The following is a 20,926-nucleotide window of genomic DNA, read 5'->3' on the forward strand; positions in this document are numbered from 1 at the left end:
TTTAAACTATATTTCTTTGATTATAAGAGATATAAACCTCAAAGACATATTGAAACATAGTTTTGTCATTTTTCAAAGTTCAAAAATATCAATTAAAAAAACTAGTACAGCAGTATTTGTTTATTACTAATAATATATAAGCTATGTTACAATATGCTTGAATTTTTAATCACTTCATCCTACATATAATCTACATGGTGTCCTTAAGAAATTGGGTCCCTCTTTGTATTACATATGATTTCAGGTTGGTGATAAAGAAATGGTCACGAAGACAATCCACCTGGACCACACAACTGTGCACATATTAAAGGATAGCCTATCATAACAACACATGGAGAATGTGCCCAGAAAAACAAAAGGTTATCACTAGGCAGTAGAGGAAACTTAGTAGACAAAATGCTTGCCAGCCACAGAACAGTGCTGCGGGAAGGCACTTACCTTTGAGAGCCATAGCTTTCATTTCTGAAGGCTCACTCTCATTACGCTGCAACTTCCGCTTAGAGACTGATGATGATTTCCCCAAGTTGAAAAATGAACGCCAGCTGCCCACAGGAGATTTCTTCATCTTATTTTGAGGCCTCTTTCTATGAGACAGAAAATAATTAATCAATGTTAAGACAGCCAAAAGTCTATCTTATAGAAAAAAAAAATGAACAAATAGTAGAAAGAACAAAACAAACCAAACAACCTGGAGAGGCACAGCTGAAAGAATAAACAAGCTCCCTCCTTCTACAGGGTACACACAACACAATGCAGCTATAGCATGAAATGAAACTTAAAGGAGCAGATTTGATTATTAGTAACCAGTTTCACAAAGATCATTTTTATGCATATCTTCATATTTAGAGCCAACATCACAAGCTGCAACGAAGTGAGAATAAAACACAAATGCGAATAGAACTATTCGGACCTCCAAAAATAAAACACAGTTGAATAAAATGATTTTAGGTATGAGTAGAGAGAATAAGAACAAAAAAAAGAAAAAACTAGTATACATTTAATGCCAAACACTGCATTAAACACCTTATACATAGTATTTCTTTTAAATCAGATATAATTATATTAAGATATAATCATATTCTCATTGTACAGCTGAAGAAATTAGTCATTCAAGTAACTTCCTTAAAGTTATAAAAGTAGTAAGTGATGGAGTCAGGTTTGAAACCCAAGTCTATCTACACCCCAGTATCTACTCTTTTAAATACAATCTATAAGGAAGATCTTGAGTAAATTATGGAGCTAAAGTATAAAACCAAGATGCTAAGAGTATGTCTCAACTTTTTGCTCTTTTAGTCATGGGAGCAAAAGGAAGTTAGAGGAGTATAATAAAATATGGGAAAAAGACATTCTAAAGCATTATTATTAGTACAACCCCATCCAGAGAAGTGAGATCCTTACATTCATGTGCAATAGCCAAAGGAGTAGCAGAGACATCAAAAATAACTTTTACATACATTAGTCTTCCTACTATAACCTAGTAAAGAAGATACAGAAACCATGTTATTATCATTTCTTTAGAGGTACAGAGAATTTCAGAGCTGGAAAGGCCACTGAAAGGGCACACTACAGTGGTTCTCTAATTTTTGAAAACATCACAACTGCTTGGAAAGCTTGACAAAGGACTTATCCTAGAGCTCTTGGTACAGTGGGCTTGGAATGGGGCTGGAGGATTACTACAGCTATTAGGTGACATTGGTGTTGTTGGCCAAGAGAATACACTTTAAGAACCACTGACCTATCTGAACCTTAACATGGAACCTATTTCAAGCAAGTCATTATCCACTTACTTTCTGAATAAACTGTTCCAAAACAGCTTACTTCTAAACAAATTTCTAAAAAACGTATCTTGGAGAAAAAAATCCGCACCACATAAATAGTGCATCATTTTTGTCCAAATGACCTTTTTTTTTAATGACATTATTCTGTGATGCTTTTGCAAAACTAATTCTTATCATTCCCTTTGAAGTGTTAAGCATCATTCACATTCAGATAAACAGAGTTTGTGGGACTGGCCCATAATTTAAAATGTGAATACTATAGTACAAAATTAAATGTGAAACAGACCTGGAATGTGGCTTAGTGGTAGAGTGCTTGCCTGTCATGTGCAAAGCCCTGGGTTTGATCCCTAGCACCTCCAAAAAGTTCAGAAAGAAAAAAAACTAAAAGAAAACTAAAAGGAAGCAATAGCACATGGCTATGAAAATCACATTCTTAAATAGGAATTAATAAATTTTACCTTTCAAGTGGGAATTCAATTATGGTATGAAATTTCCCCTGAAGTGCAGCAGGTCCTTCTCCTACTTCAATATATTTATTTTCAGTTACAATTGGAGAATTGACCTGAGCCTGTGTTCTTGCCTGGGCTTCCTCCAATGTCAGCAGCTTGGTAGATGGAGAGGATACCAGCAAGGATTTGGGCCTTGACAGAGAAGCTTCAGAAAGAAAAAGAAAGAAATGATGTAGTCAACAATTTTAGCATGTATCAACCTGTCTATCCTCTATCTGCCAATCAGTGTTGTATCATATTTCCTTCAGGTCTTTTAAATGGCAATAATCAAAGCACTTTACATCCAGAGAGAAACACAAAGTGACATAACCAGACCACAGCCCCCCCCACCACACAACTTCTTTAATCATTTATTTTCCCTTCTTAAAAGATAACCAAAAGGCATTTTTAGTTTTGGAAGAAATTTTTCTTCTCTGCTCCACAAAGTACCTTAATATACATCAATAAAAGGTGCCAAGACTTGTTTTATACGTCATGAACTTAGATCACAATAGGTCTGACATATAGTGTTCATTGTATTCACACAAAATAACTCAATTTGTGATTATGAAAAATGGACATAAATTCGCTGTCTTCTAATGCCATATTTTAATTGAGACAAGCAATACAAAGTTTTCCATCCTTTAGAAGTTTAGATACATGTTTCCAGGAGCAAATAAAATCTGTCTGTGTCATACCTGCCCCTTCCTGCATGACTGCACTGATTTTGCCACTGAAGAGCACGTCTACATGATTGAGTATGAACTCAACAACCACAGACTGAATCCTTACTTCCATGAAAGCGGCTGTTCCACTGAAACAGGCAGACTCTATCTGTTTTGATCTGTGAGGTAAACAACATTGCCATCAATTACAAAGAGAACAGTCATAAAGAACATCTTTTAAAAATGTGTAAATCACAGGCAAATCAGAGAAAGAAATCATACTTTTATAGTAACTTAGCTAAGCCCCATATGCCTATTTTTGGGAGATGCTAATAAAAGAAATAATTTGCCTTCCTCTTTAAATTTTTCCTTAACAAACACTGATGAATTACACTTTTGGTTCTAGTAATAGAATTAAAACAATTAGTTCTATTAAAGGTCATAAGACAATGCAAATTACCGAAGCAGGTTTGGAGCCCAGACAATTGCTAGATTTTTTGCATGCATATTTGTGATGGAACAGTAGTCTGCAAGAAGAGACAAGTGCCTCATCAGGAACTCCAGTGTTCTAAAAAATGAAATATAACATATTAACAGACAAAGACTTTATGGAGCAGTATATAGCATAAAAGCCACTAGTTGATTTGTAAATTTTCAGTAGAAAGAGACCATACAAACCCAAGCACATTTTTTGCTGCCTACTAAGTTCAAATATTATTAGAATTGAATTCTCCACAAAAGCTATTTTCTGGAACAAAGGACATTTTGAAGATATAATATTTACTTGCAATAGACAACTAATAAGAAAGGATTTAAATACTTCCATGAAAATGTTTCAAAGGCCTAAAATAAAAATTCCAATAGATATCAAGGGGAGAATATTTGAGCAACCACACACAAATATTGTCTATCAGTTATCACATCTCAGTGTCCCTATATCTAATTGGATAGGGATTAAAACTATTAAAAACAACAAATGAAAGACAGAAATATAAGATTTTATTATTAGAAACAGCAATGAAAGTAAAATTGTGGTCTACATATGAGCCACAAAGATTCTGGAGGGCCTAACAAGGACTTGGGAGGAGCAGGAAGATAGCTTTGGGACTAGAAACCCTGTTTTGTCGGGGGGAATCTCATTTAATTCTCACAGTCTAATCACATACAGTATTCCCAGCTCCTTTGCAGGGAGGGAGAAGTCAAGGCTAGCCTGAAATTATACAGACAAGCAGTGGCAATGACAGGATTCAAATCAAGGTCAGCATGGATTGAAACTGCCTGCTCCTTCAACAGCATTTATGGTAGTTTGTGTCCTTCCTGTATATAATCAGATAAAAAACACAGACAGCTGGCCTAGCTGGGCACAGTGGTGTACACTTGAAATCCCAGCAACTCATGAGGCTGAGGCAGGAGGATCACCAGTTAAAGGACAGCCTCAGCAACTTTGCAAGACCCTCAGCAATTTTATGAGACCCTGTCTTAAAACAAAAAAAAATTAATAATAATAATAATACACTGGTGATATAGTAAAGCACCCCTGGATTTAATCCCTGGCATGTTTACGTACACACACACACACACACACACACACACACACACACAATAAATAAATAAATAAATAAAAATTAAAAAGCACAAAAAGAGAAAAGTGACCTGGCCTGGAGATTATGTAGAAATGTGTCTAAAAGACAATGTAAGAAATAAAAAATGAAAATAACCAAAGATACCTATTTAGTTCTTCTGATTATAAAGATGTTTTTAAAAGTTAATGGAGAATTTTAGTCAGGACCCCATGAAGTGAGCACTTTCATATTCAGCAGATGAGAGTGGAAACTGCATAAACCTTCCTGGAATACAACTGGGGACTGTTTTATATTGAGAATAAAAATGTTAGTATACTCTGGTTTTCAGAATTGCACTGCTAGCTTTTTATCCTGAAAAAAAGTCTAGATTACATGTAAATGGATGATCCTCATAGTAATATTCAAAATTGGAAAAAAAAACAGTAGTACGTTGATCAAATATCAAATTAGGGGAACATGAAAGAACACTTAAAATCATATTTTTCAAGAACATTTAAGGAATTAAAACATGTAAGTGTTAAAATCTTAGATTAAAAGCCTGAATCAAAAGATATAAAGTAGGACACATACGTATAAATTATACAGAAGAAACTATAATTATAATATTACAAAATAAGAAGTATGTAACAAAAAATTATATATATTGTAGAGTAGAATAGATATATAATAAACAATGTATATAATTCAGGTTGGGCTTACTATGATTATGTAGTATAGATTCAGGTAAAGAGGGTAATATTAGGATCTACAATATACACACATATATAATATCAAGCAACTGAATATATAGTGTACAAAACATATAAAATACACATGCAATGTATATTATTAAACACTTATTATGTTCAAGGCTTTATTCTGAAAATATAATGATAAACAAGACAGAATTCATGACCTTAAGAAGTTCATGTTTTAGAGAGGTTACATACTGAATAGGTAATAAATTATATATAAAAAACATATAGTCGGGGCTGGGGTTGTGGCTTAGTGGTAGAGCACAGCACTTTCCTAGCCATGTGTGAGATACTGGGTTTGATTCTCAGCACCACATATAAATAAATAAAGATCCATTGACAACTAAAAAATATTAAAAAAACATATAGTCATATAGGTATTCAATATATAATATGTTGAAGGAAAGATACCTAATGTTTAATAGAAAAGACTACATAGATAGTAGGGGAGCAATATGAAAAAAGAATGAAATTATGGCATTTGCTGGTAAATGGATGAAGTTGAAGAATGTCATGCTAAAAGAAATAAGCCAATCCCCCAAAACAAAGGTCGAATGTTTTCTCTGATATGTGAATGCTAATTCACAATAAGGAGGGCGGGGGTGCTAGGGAAGAACAGAGTTCTTCTAGGTAGAGGGGAGTGAAGGGAGGGGAGGAGATATGGGGATAAGAAAGACAGTAGAATAAAACAGACGTTATTACCTTATGTATATATATGACTGCATGATTGTATAATATATACAATCAGAAAAATGAGAAATTATATCCCATCAATGTATGATATATCAAAGTGCATAAATGCATTCCATTGTCATATATAACTAATTAAAACAAAGTGAAAAAATAAAAAATAAAAAAGACTGAGGATGTAGTTCAGAGGTAGAGTGTTCCTGGATTCAAACCCCTGTACTGAAGAAAAACAAAAAAGAGAAAGAGGAGAAGTGGGAGGAGGGGGAAAAGAAATTATCAGTATTCTGTTCATGAACATGAAGACTGATGTTTAGAGATATCACACAGGTAGTAAGGGATGGATTTGGAAATTCCAAACTCAAGCCAACCTATCAAAGCCAATATTACCTTGTACCAGGTTCCTTTCACTGGCGAGTTAATAAAGAATGTCTTCTCCCTCAATAATATTCTTTAAATAACTCTGTATTAATCAGACTTATCTCCTTAGCTTTCCTTTACAATATAAATACATCAATTTTCTTTGGCTTATGTCATAAACGCTCCTTAATTTTCCTTTTTCACTATTCAATGGATTCTTAGATCCCTTTAATTTTATCAAATTTCTCCTAAGACATTAACAGAACAGTAAGTCAATGCTAGATTATCTTCTCGATCATGCCCATTATGTATTTGCATGTAGAGTGCTGATTTTAAAATATGGTCTGATTTTAGTACAGATTAAAAAAATGTTAGGTTGGTTTAGTGCTGAGTAGAGTATTGATTTAAAAAATGATATATAAGCAATGTCATTTTGAAAACAAATCAGCATTAAACTACTTATTTGTACTAGAATATGTGCTAAATTTAATTTCTTTTTAACAATTGAATTTTAAAAATGTCTTAATTCTTTTTGCATACTATAATATAAAGTTTCAACTGTTTTCTTTCTTTCACTGAATGGCAAAGCAACCCTTAATTTTATTCTGGTCTTCTCAGACATAAACAAAAATATATCTGAGAATTCAAACTAACATATAAATCAAACTGGGGTTTAAAAGGTAGCAACAAGAGAGTCTAGTTGAGTGGCAGAGGGCACCTTACTAGCATGTGCAAGGTTCAAGGTTCAACTCTAGCACCACTACCAAAAAAAAAAGTAGGAAGACAAAATTAGAATACAATAAAACCTAACAGAAAAAACAGACAAAACCTCAGGTTTAGTCAAAACATATATGAATAAAATCCATTCCAGAGAAGTGGAACTTCAAGGAAATTTAAGTAATTAGAAACCCAAAGGAAGGGAAAAACCAACATTTTTACAAATCAACTGACATGCCTCTGGTGGATATTCACCAATGTGATTCACCTGTAGTGTGGTGGGGGGAGCTGCTGAATGACATCATGAATTTTTATCAGCCTTTCTTCATCTGTTGCTGCTGAAACGGCATCCTGTAACAACAGTTCATAACAGAATAAACCAGTAGGTTTTGCTGGTAAAAATTAGAGTTCTTCATTTATCATTCTGTTTTTCCTCTGAGATTATAAGATTAACTCACTTTATTCTTTGATGCTAAATGACAAGGAAACACAATAGAGCCTGAAGGATGCAAACTTGGTTTTCACACAATGTCAACACTGGAATCTACTAAATCATAATGCTTAAAAACACAGGTGGTAAGGTCAGTGGCTCAAAATCAGAACTAAAAGAATGATAATGTGAAATCAGCAATCATCACCACAGACTAGCTGGCAATAATTGGTGGGTTTTTTGTTTTGTTTTGTTATGTTTTAAGGGGCTATTTAAGTCACAGAACTATTTCTTACATGGGACCAAACCAAGCGTCATATAAATTAAACAACAAAATAGCAGAGCTCTACACCAAGACTTTGAGTCAAGTATGACTGATACTTACAGAAAATTTCTCATACAGCTGGTAGGTGAGTAGAGGGTTTGGGAGCTCTCGGAAGTACAGCTTACAGAGGGAGCCCACCGAATGGATGTCTTGAACATAAGGTTCCTTCGTCAGGTCGGGGACATGCTCAGAGTCAAATTCATGGCTGACCCAGATGGATGAGGACAAAACAAAATTATGTGACTGAGAAAAGCAAATACATGACTTAAATCCTGAAAGCAACAATATAAAATGTTCACCTCTAATCTCAGTGAGTTACTGTTTTCTTCAAATTAAAATTCATGTTAAGTTATATTTGGATTTCAGCAGTAACCAGATATATTATTATTAGAGAGATATCTATGTGGAAATTAAGGGCATAGCTTTAATATTAAAATGGAAACAATCTCTGGCCCAAAACACTCAACTTTACCTCAGTGAATTGCTATTTTCTTCAAATTATTAAAATTTACATAAGTCCAGTTATATCTGGACTTCAGCAGTAAGTGGATGTATTATCACAAGATAAGCATCTTTCTACACAGAAATTAATGGCATAGCTTTAATATTAAAATGGGCAATGAATGACCTCTGAAATGCATTCAAAAGACTAGCTCTTACAGCACATCAATTTGAAAGCAGGATTCCAAATTTCTGATGGTTTGAATAACTAATACTTTGGCAACTCCGGAATCCAGGGTTGAGTAGCAACTTGTCTACAAACAACTAGATACAGAAACTCCTCAGCTATAAGTAGTATACAGCTCAAGCAGGATAAGAAAGCCAGAAACAATATAAAGCAATTCCTAGCAAATAACAAATTTTAATAGACAGTAAAATCTATAATATTAGAGTGAGTGAAATAAAAGCTGTGCTCTAGGGGCTGGGGTTGTGGCTCAGTGGTAGAGCGCTCGCCTAGCATGTTTGAGGAGCTGGGTTTGATCCTCAGCACCACATAAAAATAAATAAATAAAATAAAGGTATTGTGTCCAACTACAACTAAAAACAAAATATTAAAAAAAGTTGTGCTCTAAATTCTAAGGCAAATTAAATTTAATCTCCAGGAGGTTAATTAATATTAATTCATAGGCATAAAACTAATTATCATCTGAAGAATTAATGTTTGTGGACAATATAAATATGAAATTTACCGTGTCTGAAATTAAAGAGTAAACAGTCTTCAGTACAAAAACTGATTTAAGTGCTTTCTAACATGTATTCCTAAAAACAAAGATGAGCTCTGTGGTTAATTAAAGTAGTAAAATTCCTACAGAATAGTGGCAGTTACCATGCATCACAGTGAAAAAGAAATAACAGTATATCAAGAATAGCCCAGAATCCAAGAGGTAAGCAAAAATAAAATTTGTATTTTATTTATAGAGGATATCACTACTTTTATCTCATACATAAACATACACTACTGAATTAGGGTCAAAGGAGATTAGAAAAGGTTTCACTCACATCAATTTTAATTAAGAACCAAAGAATAATTTATTATAATGTAAATTTCACGCCCCACTGTTGTTATGAGTTCAGACTCATTTGTTAATAACTGTGAAAAGAAATACACAATACAGTACTGAAGAGGTTAAGGTGCATGGTTCTCTGACACTATAGATAAAGAAATGCCATTTAGCAGAATATGATGCTAAGTGAAGTTAGCCAATCCCCAAACCAAATGCCAAATGTTTTTTCTGATATAAGGAGGCTGATTCATAGTGGGGTTGGGAGGGGAAGCCTGGGAGGAATAGACAAAATCTAGACAGGGGAAAGGAGTGGGAGGTCAAGGGAGAGGGAATGGGGGTATGAGAGACGGTAGAATGAAATGGACATCATTACCCTAAGTACATGTATGAAGACACAAATGGTGTGAATATACTTTGTATATAACCAGAGATATGAAAAATTGTGCTCTATGTGTAATATCTGTAAGGCATTCCACTATCATATGTAACAAATTAGAATAAAAAACTTTTAAAAAAGAGAGAACAATATGGATAAAAAAATATACAGAGAGAACAATATGGATATTATATCCTCTTTTATCTCAACTATCTTACCAAAATTATGATTATCAATGTAAGTTACTCAGTTTTGAAATAATTGCATTTTAATGAGCTAATCAGGAATAAAAATGAAAATGCCATGGACAGTTATTACCGTAGTCTCTGGATATTGGAGGCAACACCAGAAAGACGATATATTCCATCGACAATGCCATATCTCTCAATGAATGCTGTGCAGCTTTGGAGAACCTGGGGAACTAAAGAAAAATTTCATATACACAGATAAAACTGGTAGTATTCCATGGAATGCAAATTACCAAAAATGTCTTATTTTTAATAAGAATAATAAAATTTGTAAATTAATAATAAAAGGGGAGGGAGGATTAATTCACTACAAAAATGATGAGGGCATGTGTACTTAACTTCACACATAAAGTACATTAGTAGTTCCTAAATAATCAAGACTGACTTGGTTCATAGCTCCACAGGAAACTCTCCAGAGCTTTCTGCAGTGAATTTATCAATTCATGTTACAACAGAAAGGTGAACTATTCAACCCTAACACTATAACTGGTTAAAATAAAAATACAGCTGTTTGGCTGAATTTCATACACAGCAAATGGATATACAAAGTCAAATGCTTATTCCAACAAGTTACTTTTAAGTGCTACAATATTTCACCTCTTAAAAAGATTTATTTCTCATAGTTAATGTTAATTCTAATTTTATTAAATAAGCAAAATATCAACATAATGCAAAGGTCAAAGCAATTGCAAATAGATGTAATCTTCTCACTCCATGCTTATCTTTACACTAAATTTACTTATTTTTTACTTGATATTATCCAGTTTTCATAAAAAGAACTTTAAGGGTAAATAGAAAGAAGAGTACTTTCTGGTTAGCTTAGTGAATATACATATCTGACTATTTTGGGGGTCTCTGGTCTGGAGTAGAACTAAAATTAATAAGAATTTTAGCTAATGTATTTCATTCACGGTACATAAATAAGTAATTCCTTTATTATTACATCACATTTTTCTTTGGTTTTCCTTTTTTTTTTTTGCTGGTCTTTCTTATAGTCTATCTTTTAAATCCTGTCAAATCCTATAAATTGTGTTAAAACTTGAGCTTCTTCTCTTTGATTAAAAAACTAAACAGCAGTTCATAGTGCAAACCACTTCATACTGTTAAGTGGAGAGCCTTTACAATGTACATGCTCTAATTCTCACCAATATCCTATGGCAAAGTCCTATTGTAATTCCCATTTTACAGAAAAGAAACTGCCTCTGTGATGACATTTTTACCCAAGGGCAAACAGGAAATGGTGATGAATTAAGATCCTGACTCAAACAATCCAAGCACAGAGTCAATGCTTTAAACTTAGGGCAATGTAGTGCTTGGCCGGCTTATGCACTGGCGATGAAGAGCAGCAGAACTGCTGGGCATTTTTTTGTGGACAGACTTTGATGTAAGCAATCTGTGTGTAAATGAAATGTTAAATATAAGTATATTTATAAGAGCTTGAGTTCTATTTCAGATATTGTTCTATGAATGATAACCTTAGGTTTCTGCCTTAGGTTTCTACTCTATAAACTAGCAGTAGAATAATAAAATTAGGGGTTAAATATTTCCTGTCAGCTACTTTAAATGAAATATAGTTAGAGATTACTGGGATAATTAACATAATTACTTAAAGAAAGATAAAAAACAGAGCTTTAATTATTTTTCTTTAAAAATGCTTCTCTTATGTATGCTCCAAATTAGCACAGGATTTTATTTCCATATTATTAGGCTCTCCTAGCATACATTAAATTTTTTTTTCAAAATAAGCTGCCATTTACAAAAAAGGATCCATTCACTGGATTTCTACATCCACTTGATAGTAGATTCATACCTGCTAATATTCTCCCAAATAAGTAGGAAAACTTTGAAAACATACAGAATAAAAGATTTTTCCCTGGATAATGTGAAAACCCCTATGGACATAATACTTCATGGGAAATGTCTGCATTGCTTCTTTTTATTGGGGATGAGTGTACCAGGGATTGAACTCAGGGGCGATCAACCACTGAGCCATATCCCCAGCCCTATTTTGTATTTTATTTAGAGACGGGGTCTCATTGAGTTGCTTAGCACTTCACTAAATTGCTGAGGCTGGCTTTGAACTCAAGATTCTCCTGTTTTGGCCTCCCGAGCTACTGGGATCACAGGCATGCACCAGTGCACCCCATTCTCTGCTTTGCTTCTTTACATTTCATATTCCTTAACTAAAAGAACTCAACGATTACAAAACAATCACATCAAACTTAATAAATAAAATTGCATGATAACTACTTAAAATTTTAAGCAAGATAAATAATTTAATAGCCATTCCCACCCACAATCATTTAACAAATGAGCCAAATGCACATGAAAAAAATGACCCCAGTCAAAATAGAACATCAGAAACCTCCAAGAGAAAATTTGACTAAAAATTATTCCCATGCATACCAAATAATACAGTTTTGATTTTTTATACAACCACATGACAACTGAATAAGAGGAAATGTTTAAATAAAAACTAGTGATCCTTTTAAGTAGAATTGTGGCTTACAGAAGTAGGAATAAGTATAACAAAAATTGGCCTTTAATTTTTTTTGACAGTCATGGTTTTGTTGTTCTTTTCTCTTCATTCATTCATTCATTCATTCACTAGCTCACTTACCAACTGTCTTCTTACTAAGTCACTTCTGTCTGTTAGGCATCAAGTAGGTTTTGCCAGAACAGATGAAAAAGAACTGTTTTTTTGTGACGGGGTGGCTTCCAGGTTAAGAACACAAAAGGTAGTATAACATAGAATAAGCATCATGATTCTTGGTTAACAAATTATGACTACCTAGAGGATTAACTTTGGGGTGATTTGGGGCTTGTTTCTTTCTACTGTGCTCTGACTATAATATTCTTGCATATATACAATAGTTTAAAAAGGTCTCTTGCTGAAAGGAATGAATAACTTCAAACCGAAACAGACACATACATATGTGCAGGCAAACAGAGTTTCCTCTTCTTTGGTTTTAAAATATCTTTTTTACCAAACCTAACTTTACCTCTTTTCTCCAAAGTTCTATTTTTTTTATTAGCAATCTAATTTCAAACTTTTAAGGAAATCCTGTTTTAATATGTGCAGCAAATAAAACAAGTTCTATGAATAAAAGTCAATAATACTTAAAACTTTGTTCCACTGGAATGGATTCTGTTGTAATTAGGGAATATGCAAACACTGTAGTTAAATCTTTCATTTGTTGAGAAGAAATGAGATATTAGTATCTGTCCTCATTTACAATTCTTATTAAGAGTGGAAACATACATAAAATTTCTAAGGTCCAACTCAAATTTGCTGAATTAATCTCTGAAAGTTAGTGAGCATGGCAGAATAACTTGGAAAATGTGGGCTCATATTAATGATCTCACCTAGGCAAGGTTGCACAACAGCAAAAGATACCAAAAAAAATCAATGTAACAAAAAACCATTTTGATTCTATAATTAAGAATGCCCCATGCAGAAGGCAAATTAATCTAATCTACACATAAAAATACTCTGTGGGCAAAAGTTTTTTAGAAAATTGGTTCTATAGGTAACTGTCATGTAAAATCTTTAATCAGTTTGATTATAAACATTGTGACAAGTGAAACTCTGTGAGATCATTCTGAGTGAAGACTGGCACCAGGTACCACAAATTAAAGAATAAAAAGAAAACTGCCTTGTCAGGCTTGTAGGTGATTTCTTAAAACATCTTTCATTTTATTTTATTTATTTTTTTGGTACTGGGGATTGAACTCAGGAACACTCAACCACTGAGCCACATCCCCAGCCACATCCCCAGCCTATTTTAGTTAGAGACAGGGTCTCACTGAGTTGCTTAGTGCCTCACCCTTGTTGAGGCTGGCTTTGAACTCTCTATTCTCCTGTCTCAGCCTCCTGAACTGCTGGGATTACAGGCATGTGCCACCACACTCAGCTTCTTAAAATATCTTTTGTAGAAGAAACAGGTCAGGTTTGTCTCTTGCTCGAACTGGGAGGTGCTCAAAACTTTAGAAAGTGTAACAAGGTAATCTCACTATAATCATTCACTAGGAACATAATTCAGAGAATGAGTCACTTTAGAAAAATCATTATTCTGAATGTGCTTCCTTTTCAGAAAAATCTGATGAAAAGTCTATCTTGTTTAGGGTAAAGACATCACAAGTCATCTGTAGCTTAACAATAAGGACACATTTTGAGAAATGCAAAGTTAGGTGGTTTCCTTTTTTTTTTTTTTGCCAACAATAGAGTATACCTAATATACAGATCTAGATGGGACAGCTTACTACACACCTTGGCTATATAATATAGCCTAGCACTCCTTGGCTATAAAGCTGTCCAGCATATTACCACACTGAATACCATACGCAATTGTAGCACAAGGGTGAATACTTATGTGTCTACACAAAAAAAGGTTAAAATATGGTATAAAATGTGCACCTATTAGAGGACACTTACATGCATGGAGCTTACAATACTAGAAATTGCTCTGGGTGAGTCAGTGAGTGAGTGGGGTGAATGTGAAGGCTACAAGCACTAGAGTACACTACTGAAGACTATATATACTGTACCTGAGATTTATAAAAATAAATTTTCTTTCTTTACTAATAAATTGACCTTAGATTAAAGTAACTTTTTACTCTATAAACTTTAAAATTTTTTAACTTTCTCAATTGTACAGTACACTTAGCTAAAAACACAATACACTGCACAACTGTATAAAATATTTCTCTTTATATCCTTATTTTTCCATCTAAAATTTTTTACTTTCACATATTTTTCAGTTTTTAAACTTTCTTGTTAAAAATAAAGACATAAACACATACAGTAGCCTAGGCTAGGCCTCCAAAGGGTCAGGATTATCAACATAACTATCTTCCACTTCCCCATCTTGTCCCACTAGAAGGTGTTCTAGAACAACATCACTCATGGAGTCATCATCTCCTATGATATTGAGGCCTTCTGGAATCCCTCTGGAAGGACCTTCTTGGAGCTCTTCTTGAGCAGGCATCATTTTTTTCAGAAATATGTTCATATTATTTCCTTGGATTTTTTCCCCCATTATAGTTTTGCTCATAAGTAAATAATGCATGTGAGACTCCTCTTTGTTAATAAAAAACTTTTATTGGGGTCCATGGATTCAATCTTTATAAGGAGTCGGCAAACACTTCTTCTAAATCCTTCATTGTGAATTTTCTTGGGCGCTCTGCAATTTCCTTCTCTCTTGCCTCTTCTACAACTATGCATACCTGATCCAGTTCCAACAACTCCTCATTGATTGTCAATTCCTCAGGAACCACCTCTAGGAGCTCCTCAACATCATCCTCATTCATACCTAAAGAAAGGTGTTTCCTATCTCAACCACAGCCTTGTTGATTTTTGCAACTCCTCATCCTTGTCAAATTCTTTGAAGTCAGAATTAACTTTTTGAGTGTCTTCTTCCAGGTGCCATTTTTACACTCCTTACTGACATCACCTCAACCCCAAATAAGGTCTTGATACAGTCATAGAAGCTATAATCTTTCCAGAACAGCATCAGTGTCTTCCTCGGTTGCAGCAATAACCTGGCCCAAGGTCTTCCTTAGGTAGTAGACCTTGAAAGCTGCTATAACTCCTTGATCCACTGGTTGGAACAAAGAGGTGGCATTTAGAGCAAAAATCATCACTTTGATATTAGGATGAAGGTCAGCAATAAAAGAGAATTGCCGGAGCACTACCAACAATAAGTAACATTTTGAAAGGTATGTGATTCTCCATACAGTGCTTCTGTACTTTTCTGACATAGCACTTCCCGAGGCCATCTGGACTATGCATGACATCTTTTTGCTCCTGAAGCATGCTGGAGTGTGTGCTTGTTGATATGCTTGAAAGCCCTGGGCATACTGCTGTGACAGATCAGAAAGGCTTCCAATTCATAGCCTGCAACACTACCCCTAAATACAACTGCTGTCCCATTCTTAACAAGCCTTGAAACCTGGCACTGACTTGGCCTTCTCATGGATGAAAGTCCTTCAGGCATGGTTTCCAAAATATTGAAGTTTCTTCTATATTGAAGACTTGCTCTGGCAAGTAGTTTTCCTCTATAATCAGCTTATCTAGGATCTCCAAAAATTCTTCAGCTGCTTTAACATCAGCATTCACAGATGTGCCACTTTCATATTATGTAAGACATGATTTGTTCAAACTACCCAGAGGTACCAGTTAGTTCAACAACGTAGAGGGGTCCAACCTTTTCCTTCAACATTGCAAACAAACTGCTTGGGCCATGACTGTCATGGTGCTAAAAGGGATATACTTCTGTGTGCCTGGTCTTCAATCTAGGGCACTAGAAGTTTCTTCATATTTGAAGGCCATTCTTGAATTTTTCTTAGTCCCTTTCCCATCACTGAAGCAGATTCCATCAATTTGTTCTTGTTCTTCAAGATGGCAGCTATGGTAGGATGGGATATACCTAACTGGTAAGCAATGTATCACTGACGTTATCAACTTCATAGTCCTTAATCACTCAATCTTTTTCCAGATGAATCAATGTAGCCTCTTACTGTCATTAGCAGTGGCTACTGTACACTTACGAAACATGATAAACAAAACAACATGAGATTACATCAAGCACAAGATAAAATGATACAATCAAAAGACAAAGTCAATGTGAGATGCATATGCTGGCATAACACACAACAAGACACACTGTGTTACAGTAAACATTTTTTTAATAAATAGAAGGAGCACACTTTAAAGTGATAATAAAAGTATAGTATAATAAATACATAAACCAGTAACAGTCATTTATTATCATTATTATTATTATGTACATATAATTATAACTGTATTACTATATTTTTATACAATTGTCAGCACAGTAGGTTTGTTTATATCAGCATCACCAAAACCACATGAGTAACATGTTGCACCAGAAGTTTTGTTTTGTTTTGGTGGTGCTGGGGATTGAACCTAGGCTTTGTGCATGTTAAGGAAGTACCTTACTACTGAGTTAACTTCCCAGCCCTTAAACTTTTGGAAGTCTACACATCACTACTAGGTGATAGGAATTTTTTAGCTGCATTATAATCTTATGAAAGCACTGTTGGTCCATTACTGGTCAAAATGCCAGTATGCAGCACTTGACTAAATTTTAAAGTCTAAATTAAAACAACAATTTTGAGAATGATTATATACATTATATGATTATACATTTATATATATAAAATGTATGTAATATATATTATTCTTCCCAGAGTTTAAAATACTATACATAATACATATTCAATTCCAGTTATTTTTAAATGTTAAAATAGTTTCTATGGGCCAGGCATAGTAGCGCATGCCTATAATCCAGGCAGCTCAGAAGTCTGAGGAAGTAGGATCACAAGTTCAAAGCCAGACTCAGCAAAAGTGAGGTGCTAAACAACTCAGTAAAACCCTATCTCTAAATAAAATACAAAATAGGGCTGGGGATGTGGCTAAGTGGTTGAGTGTCCCTGAGTTTAATCCCTGGTACCCACCCACCCCCCAAAAAGTCTGTGTGTGTGCGCACGCGCGTGTGCGCGCGCGCGCGAGGACGCAAGTATACACACAATGTGACTATAGGTACAGATTATATACAATATATGTGAAATCTCAAAGTGTTAAGATAATTCCTCACATACTTATTAAATCAAAGTTAAATAATTCTGATATGAAAAACCAATTTCTTTCCTAACTAAAATTTTAGTTAGGGCTGGGGATGTGGCTCAAGCGGTAGCGCGCTTGCCTGGCATGCGTGCGGCCCGGGTTCGATCCTCAGCACCACATACCAACAAAGATGTTGTGTCTGCCGAGAACTAAAAAATAAATATTAAAAAAAAAATTCTCTCTCTCTCTCCCCTCTCTCACTCTCTCTTAAAAAAAAAAATTTTTAGTTAATACACTTCAAAGGTTTCTCTTTTCCTGCAAATTTAGACCTCATTTGAATATTATATGAATATTTCATATGAATTTTTATTGTTTATTTTTCATCACCCCTGGTGAAATAGGAAATTATTTTAATATGCCAACTAGAATATATCTTACTTCAGTCTTCATAGTTCCTGCCTCTTCACATTTAACAAAGTTCAATTATATACTAGTGTAAAATTTTTTTCTTTTCTAATAATAGACTTTCTCTATTGGACAGGCCAGGAGCAGAAAATTTTATCTTGCAAGACTATTTAATTCATTTCTAATTTATTCTAGCTTTTTTCCCCCCTCTTTTAATTGAAAAGGAGAATTAGGGAAAAAAATCACAAAGTATTCTCTGACTCTAATACTTTAACATTTTATATAATCCCTAAATATTATAGTTTGAAGTTTTTTTAATCTACTGTTTATATATAACATTTTCATTTTTCTACACTATTAAGATTTATAATTTTTAATGACTTCACAATTTGTAGAAAAATTTCCTCCAAGATTGGGTATTCAACATTTTTTGCTTTCATTTATAATGTTATATAATGAACACTTTTTTTTTCTGTTTAATTATTACACTAGGATAAATCCCTAAGGAGTAGAATTGCTATATGAAAGGAAAATTGTAAAATCCAATATGTTTCTTGCTATGAAATGCTACCAAAAAATTTGTATTAATTTAGAGCTACTTGAAGCCAATAATTTTTATGCATTGATAAAAGTCACTGCTATCTTTAATGGCCCTAAATACTACAATTAAGAAAAAAAAAGCCCTGCTATTTTAAAAATGTTCATCAATGTAAAATGGTGTTTCAAAATTGCTTAAGAACATTTCTGTGATTACAAATGAGAGTAGACATGCTTCTGTCTTTTGTTTACTTTCTATCACTCCATATGCTTTTTTCTTTTACTCAGGGATGACCAATGCGATTCTGGAACCTGTATACTCAGAAAAATGAGATATTATATCCCATTTGATTCAAATATATGATATGTCAAGATCACTGTACTGTCATGTATAACTAATTAAAACAAATTTTAATAAATAAATAAATAAATAAAATTAAAAGTCTAATGATATTTTCACACATTATGATAACAGCATTTCATCATATCCATAAAACAGTTATTTTTCCTAATTCATGGTGCCTTTCTTCTACATTTGTGTTTTTTCATTACTTGGAAAACATATACATATGTTTGAAGCCCCTTCTTCCCTTATTTTTTTGTTTAAATCTGAGAAATCTTTTTTCCTTTTTTAACCTCAAAACAAAATCAATTCACATTGGCAATTCCATACATTTAAAGTAGTTAACTCTCTTAAAAATTTGGAGGGTTTTTTTTCAGTGACTTAATATAGGAATTAATTTTTCAGATATATTATTATTTTAATATGTTATTATAAATAACCCTTCTTTATAACACAGTTCTAAAACCATTCTTCATCATAATGGATTTTTTACCTATAGTAGTAATTATTTCTAAACATTCTCAGCTATTTTTCATTCTTATATTTCATTCTCTTCACAAAACTCCTCCTTCTAGTTTTGAATACTGTAGTAAAGCTCAATGTCTCCCATATTTTCTGATTTTTCCCCCCACAATTGTTCTCTGTTAGTCTCACTGGTTGATTTTCTCATGTGCATTTTGACATTTGCAAAAATAATCATCAGGGTTTTTTTGTCTTTTTGTTTTTTAAAGAAGTATATTTAGTTGACATTAATATGTGAATAAGATCTGTTTAAGATAATATTTTGTCTATTCTCTCACAAAACATGGTATAGTTTTGTATTAAATTCTTCTAAGTTCATTAGAATTCTTTAAGAAGTGAATAAGGATTTAATTTGGAATTGATATTACTAAAGGTATTTACCACTGGTTTCCACTAGTGGTCTGTCTCATAATGGTTAAGAATCTCACAAATAATCTATTTCTGGTACTCATCAACAGCACAGGCAAATATTTCCTTAATATGCTGAATAAAAAGGATAATGCAAGAGAATGCTATTTTAAAATATCCAAAGAAAACTCCCTTTTTTTCTCCCCTCCTATTCATTCATCTCCTCCATCCATTCACTCAACTAAAGTCTTAATTCAGAATTTAATTTATAGAGAAAAGAATATAAATCTTTAGGTATCAAAGTTGGAAGGATGGTTTTGGTATTTTATAGTCTCAAAAGTATGCCTGTTTTTTCTACAAAGAAAATCAAGATTTTTTTTTTTTTTTATTACCAAATGAGCAGGAAAACTGGCTAATAAAGCCATCTGGATAGACACAAGAAAAATGCAAAGTGACAATGTTGCTGTGTCCTTTTTGTGCAAATAACATTCTTCCAAAGCAGATCACAAGCCCCACTAATGCCAAGGTGAATGTTTAAACGTCTCCACTCTTACCCAAAACTGAGAAAAGTCCCTGAGAAAGCTCAGTACTCACTGTTGAACCAAAATAAACACACACCACTTGCCTAATATATTCTGTAACTGGTTGTAAGAAACCAATATGGAGAACTCAGGAACTAATATTATGAGCTTACAGACTTTATTTTTACCTTCAAAGCCAGAATTCAGAAGGTGCTCCCCAAGATCACAACCAAACACCCGCTCTTTCAAAATCCCTCGCTGCTTTAGCTTCTGTTTTGTTGGACGAGACTTCATGAATGTTCGTAAGAAAGTAATGAGCTTGCCGTGTTTTTTAGATACTAAAAAATAATAATAAAGGGAAAATATTTTAGTAGTGGCAAGAAATTAAACGTTCTTTTAAAAATATTTTTAATTTGTTCCTTTTAGATATACATGACAGTAGAGTGTACTTTGACATATTATACATATGTGGAGTATAACTTATTCTAATTAGGATGCCATTCTTGTGGTCATACATGATGTGGATTAGACAAAGGGGAATAAAGGGAAGGGAAATGGTGATGGGAATAGGAAAGACAGTAGAATGAGTTAGACATAACTTTCCCATGTTCATATATGAATACATCATCAGTGAAACTCCACATGATGTACAATCACAAGATTGGGATCCATTAAGAAATTACATTTTCATAGTGTGAAAAGAAACATACATCTTCATATACTGACTAGAAAACAATCTATTACATATACACTTCATAACTTGCAG

The 20,926-nt window shown here is 33.6% G+C and overlaps 1 protein-coding gene across 1 annotated transcript in view; it reads right to left on the reverse strand.

Annotated features, from left to right (window-relative positions):
- The window catches only part of Arhgap32 (Rho GTPase activating protein 32), a 227,475-nt gene that overhangs the window by 12,718 nt on the left and 193,831 nt on the right, over window positions 1–20,926 (reverse strand). The window contains exons 12-19 of the mRNA XM_026392440.2: window positions 20,349–20,498; window positions 9,967–10,069; window positions 7,828–7,972; window positions 7,281–7,363; window positions 3,392–3,499; window positions 2,965–3,110; window positions 2,237–2,432; window positions 439–584 (exon numbers count right to left, since the gene is read on the reverse strand). Of these exons, the coding sequence (XP_026248225.2) occupies window positions 439–584; window positions 2,237–2,432; window positions 2,965–3,110; window positions 3,392–3,499; window positions 7,281–7,363; window positions 7,828–7,972; window positions 9,967–10,069; window positions 20,349–20,498 (1,077 nt within the window). The remainder of the gene's footprint in view (window positions 1–438; window positions 585–2,236; window positions 2,433–2,964; window positions 3,111–3,391; window positions 3,500–7,280; window positions 7,364–7,827; window positions 7,973–9,966; window positions 10,070–20,348; window positions 20,499–20,926) is intronic.

This window comes from Urocitellus parryii, chromosome 4 (genome assembly GCF_045843805.1).
Source record: "Urocitellus parryii isolate mUroPar1 chromosome 4, mUroPar1.hap1, whole genome shotgun sequence".
In the NCBI taxonomy this organism is placed as follows: domain Eukaryota; kingdom Metazoa; phylum Chordata; class Mammalia; order Rodentia; family Sciuridae; genus Urocitellus; species Urocitellus parryii.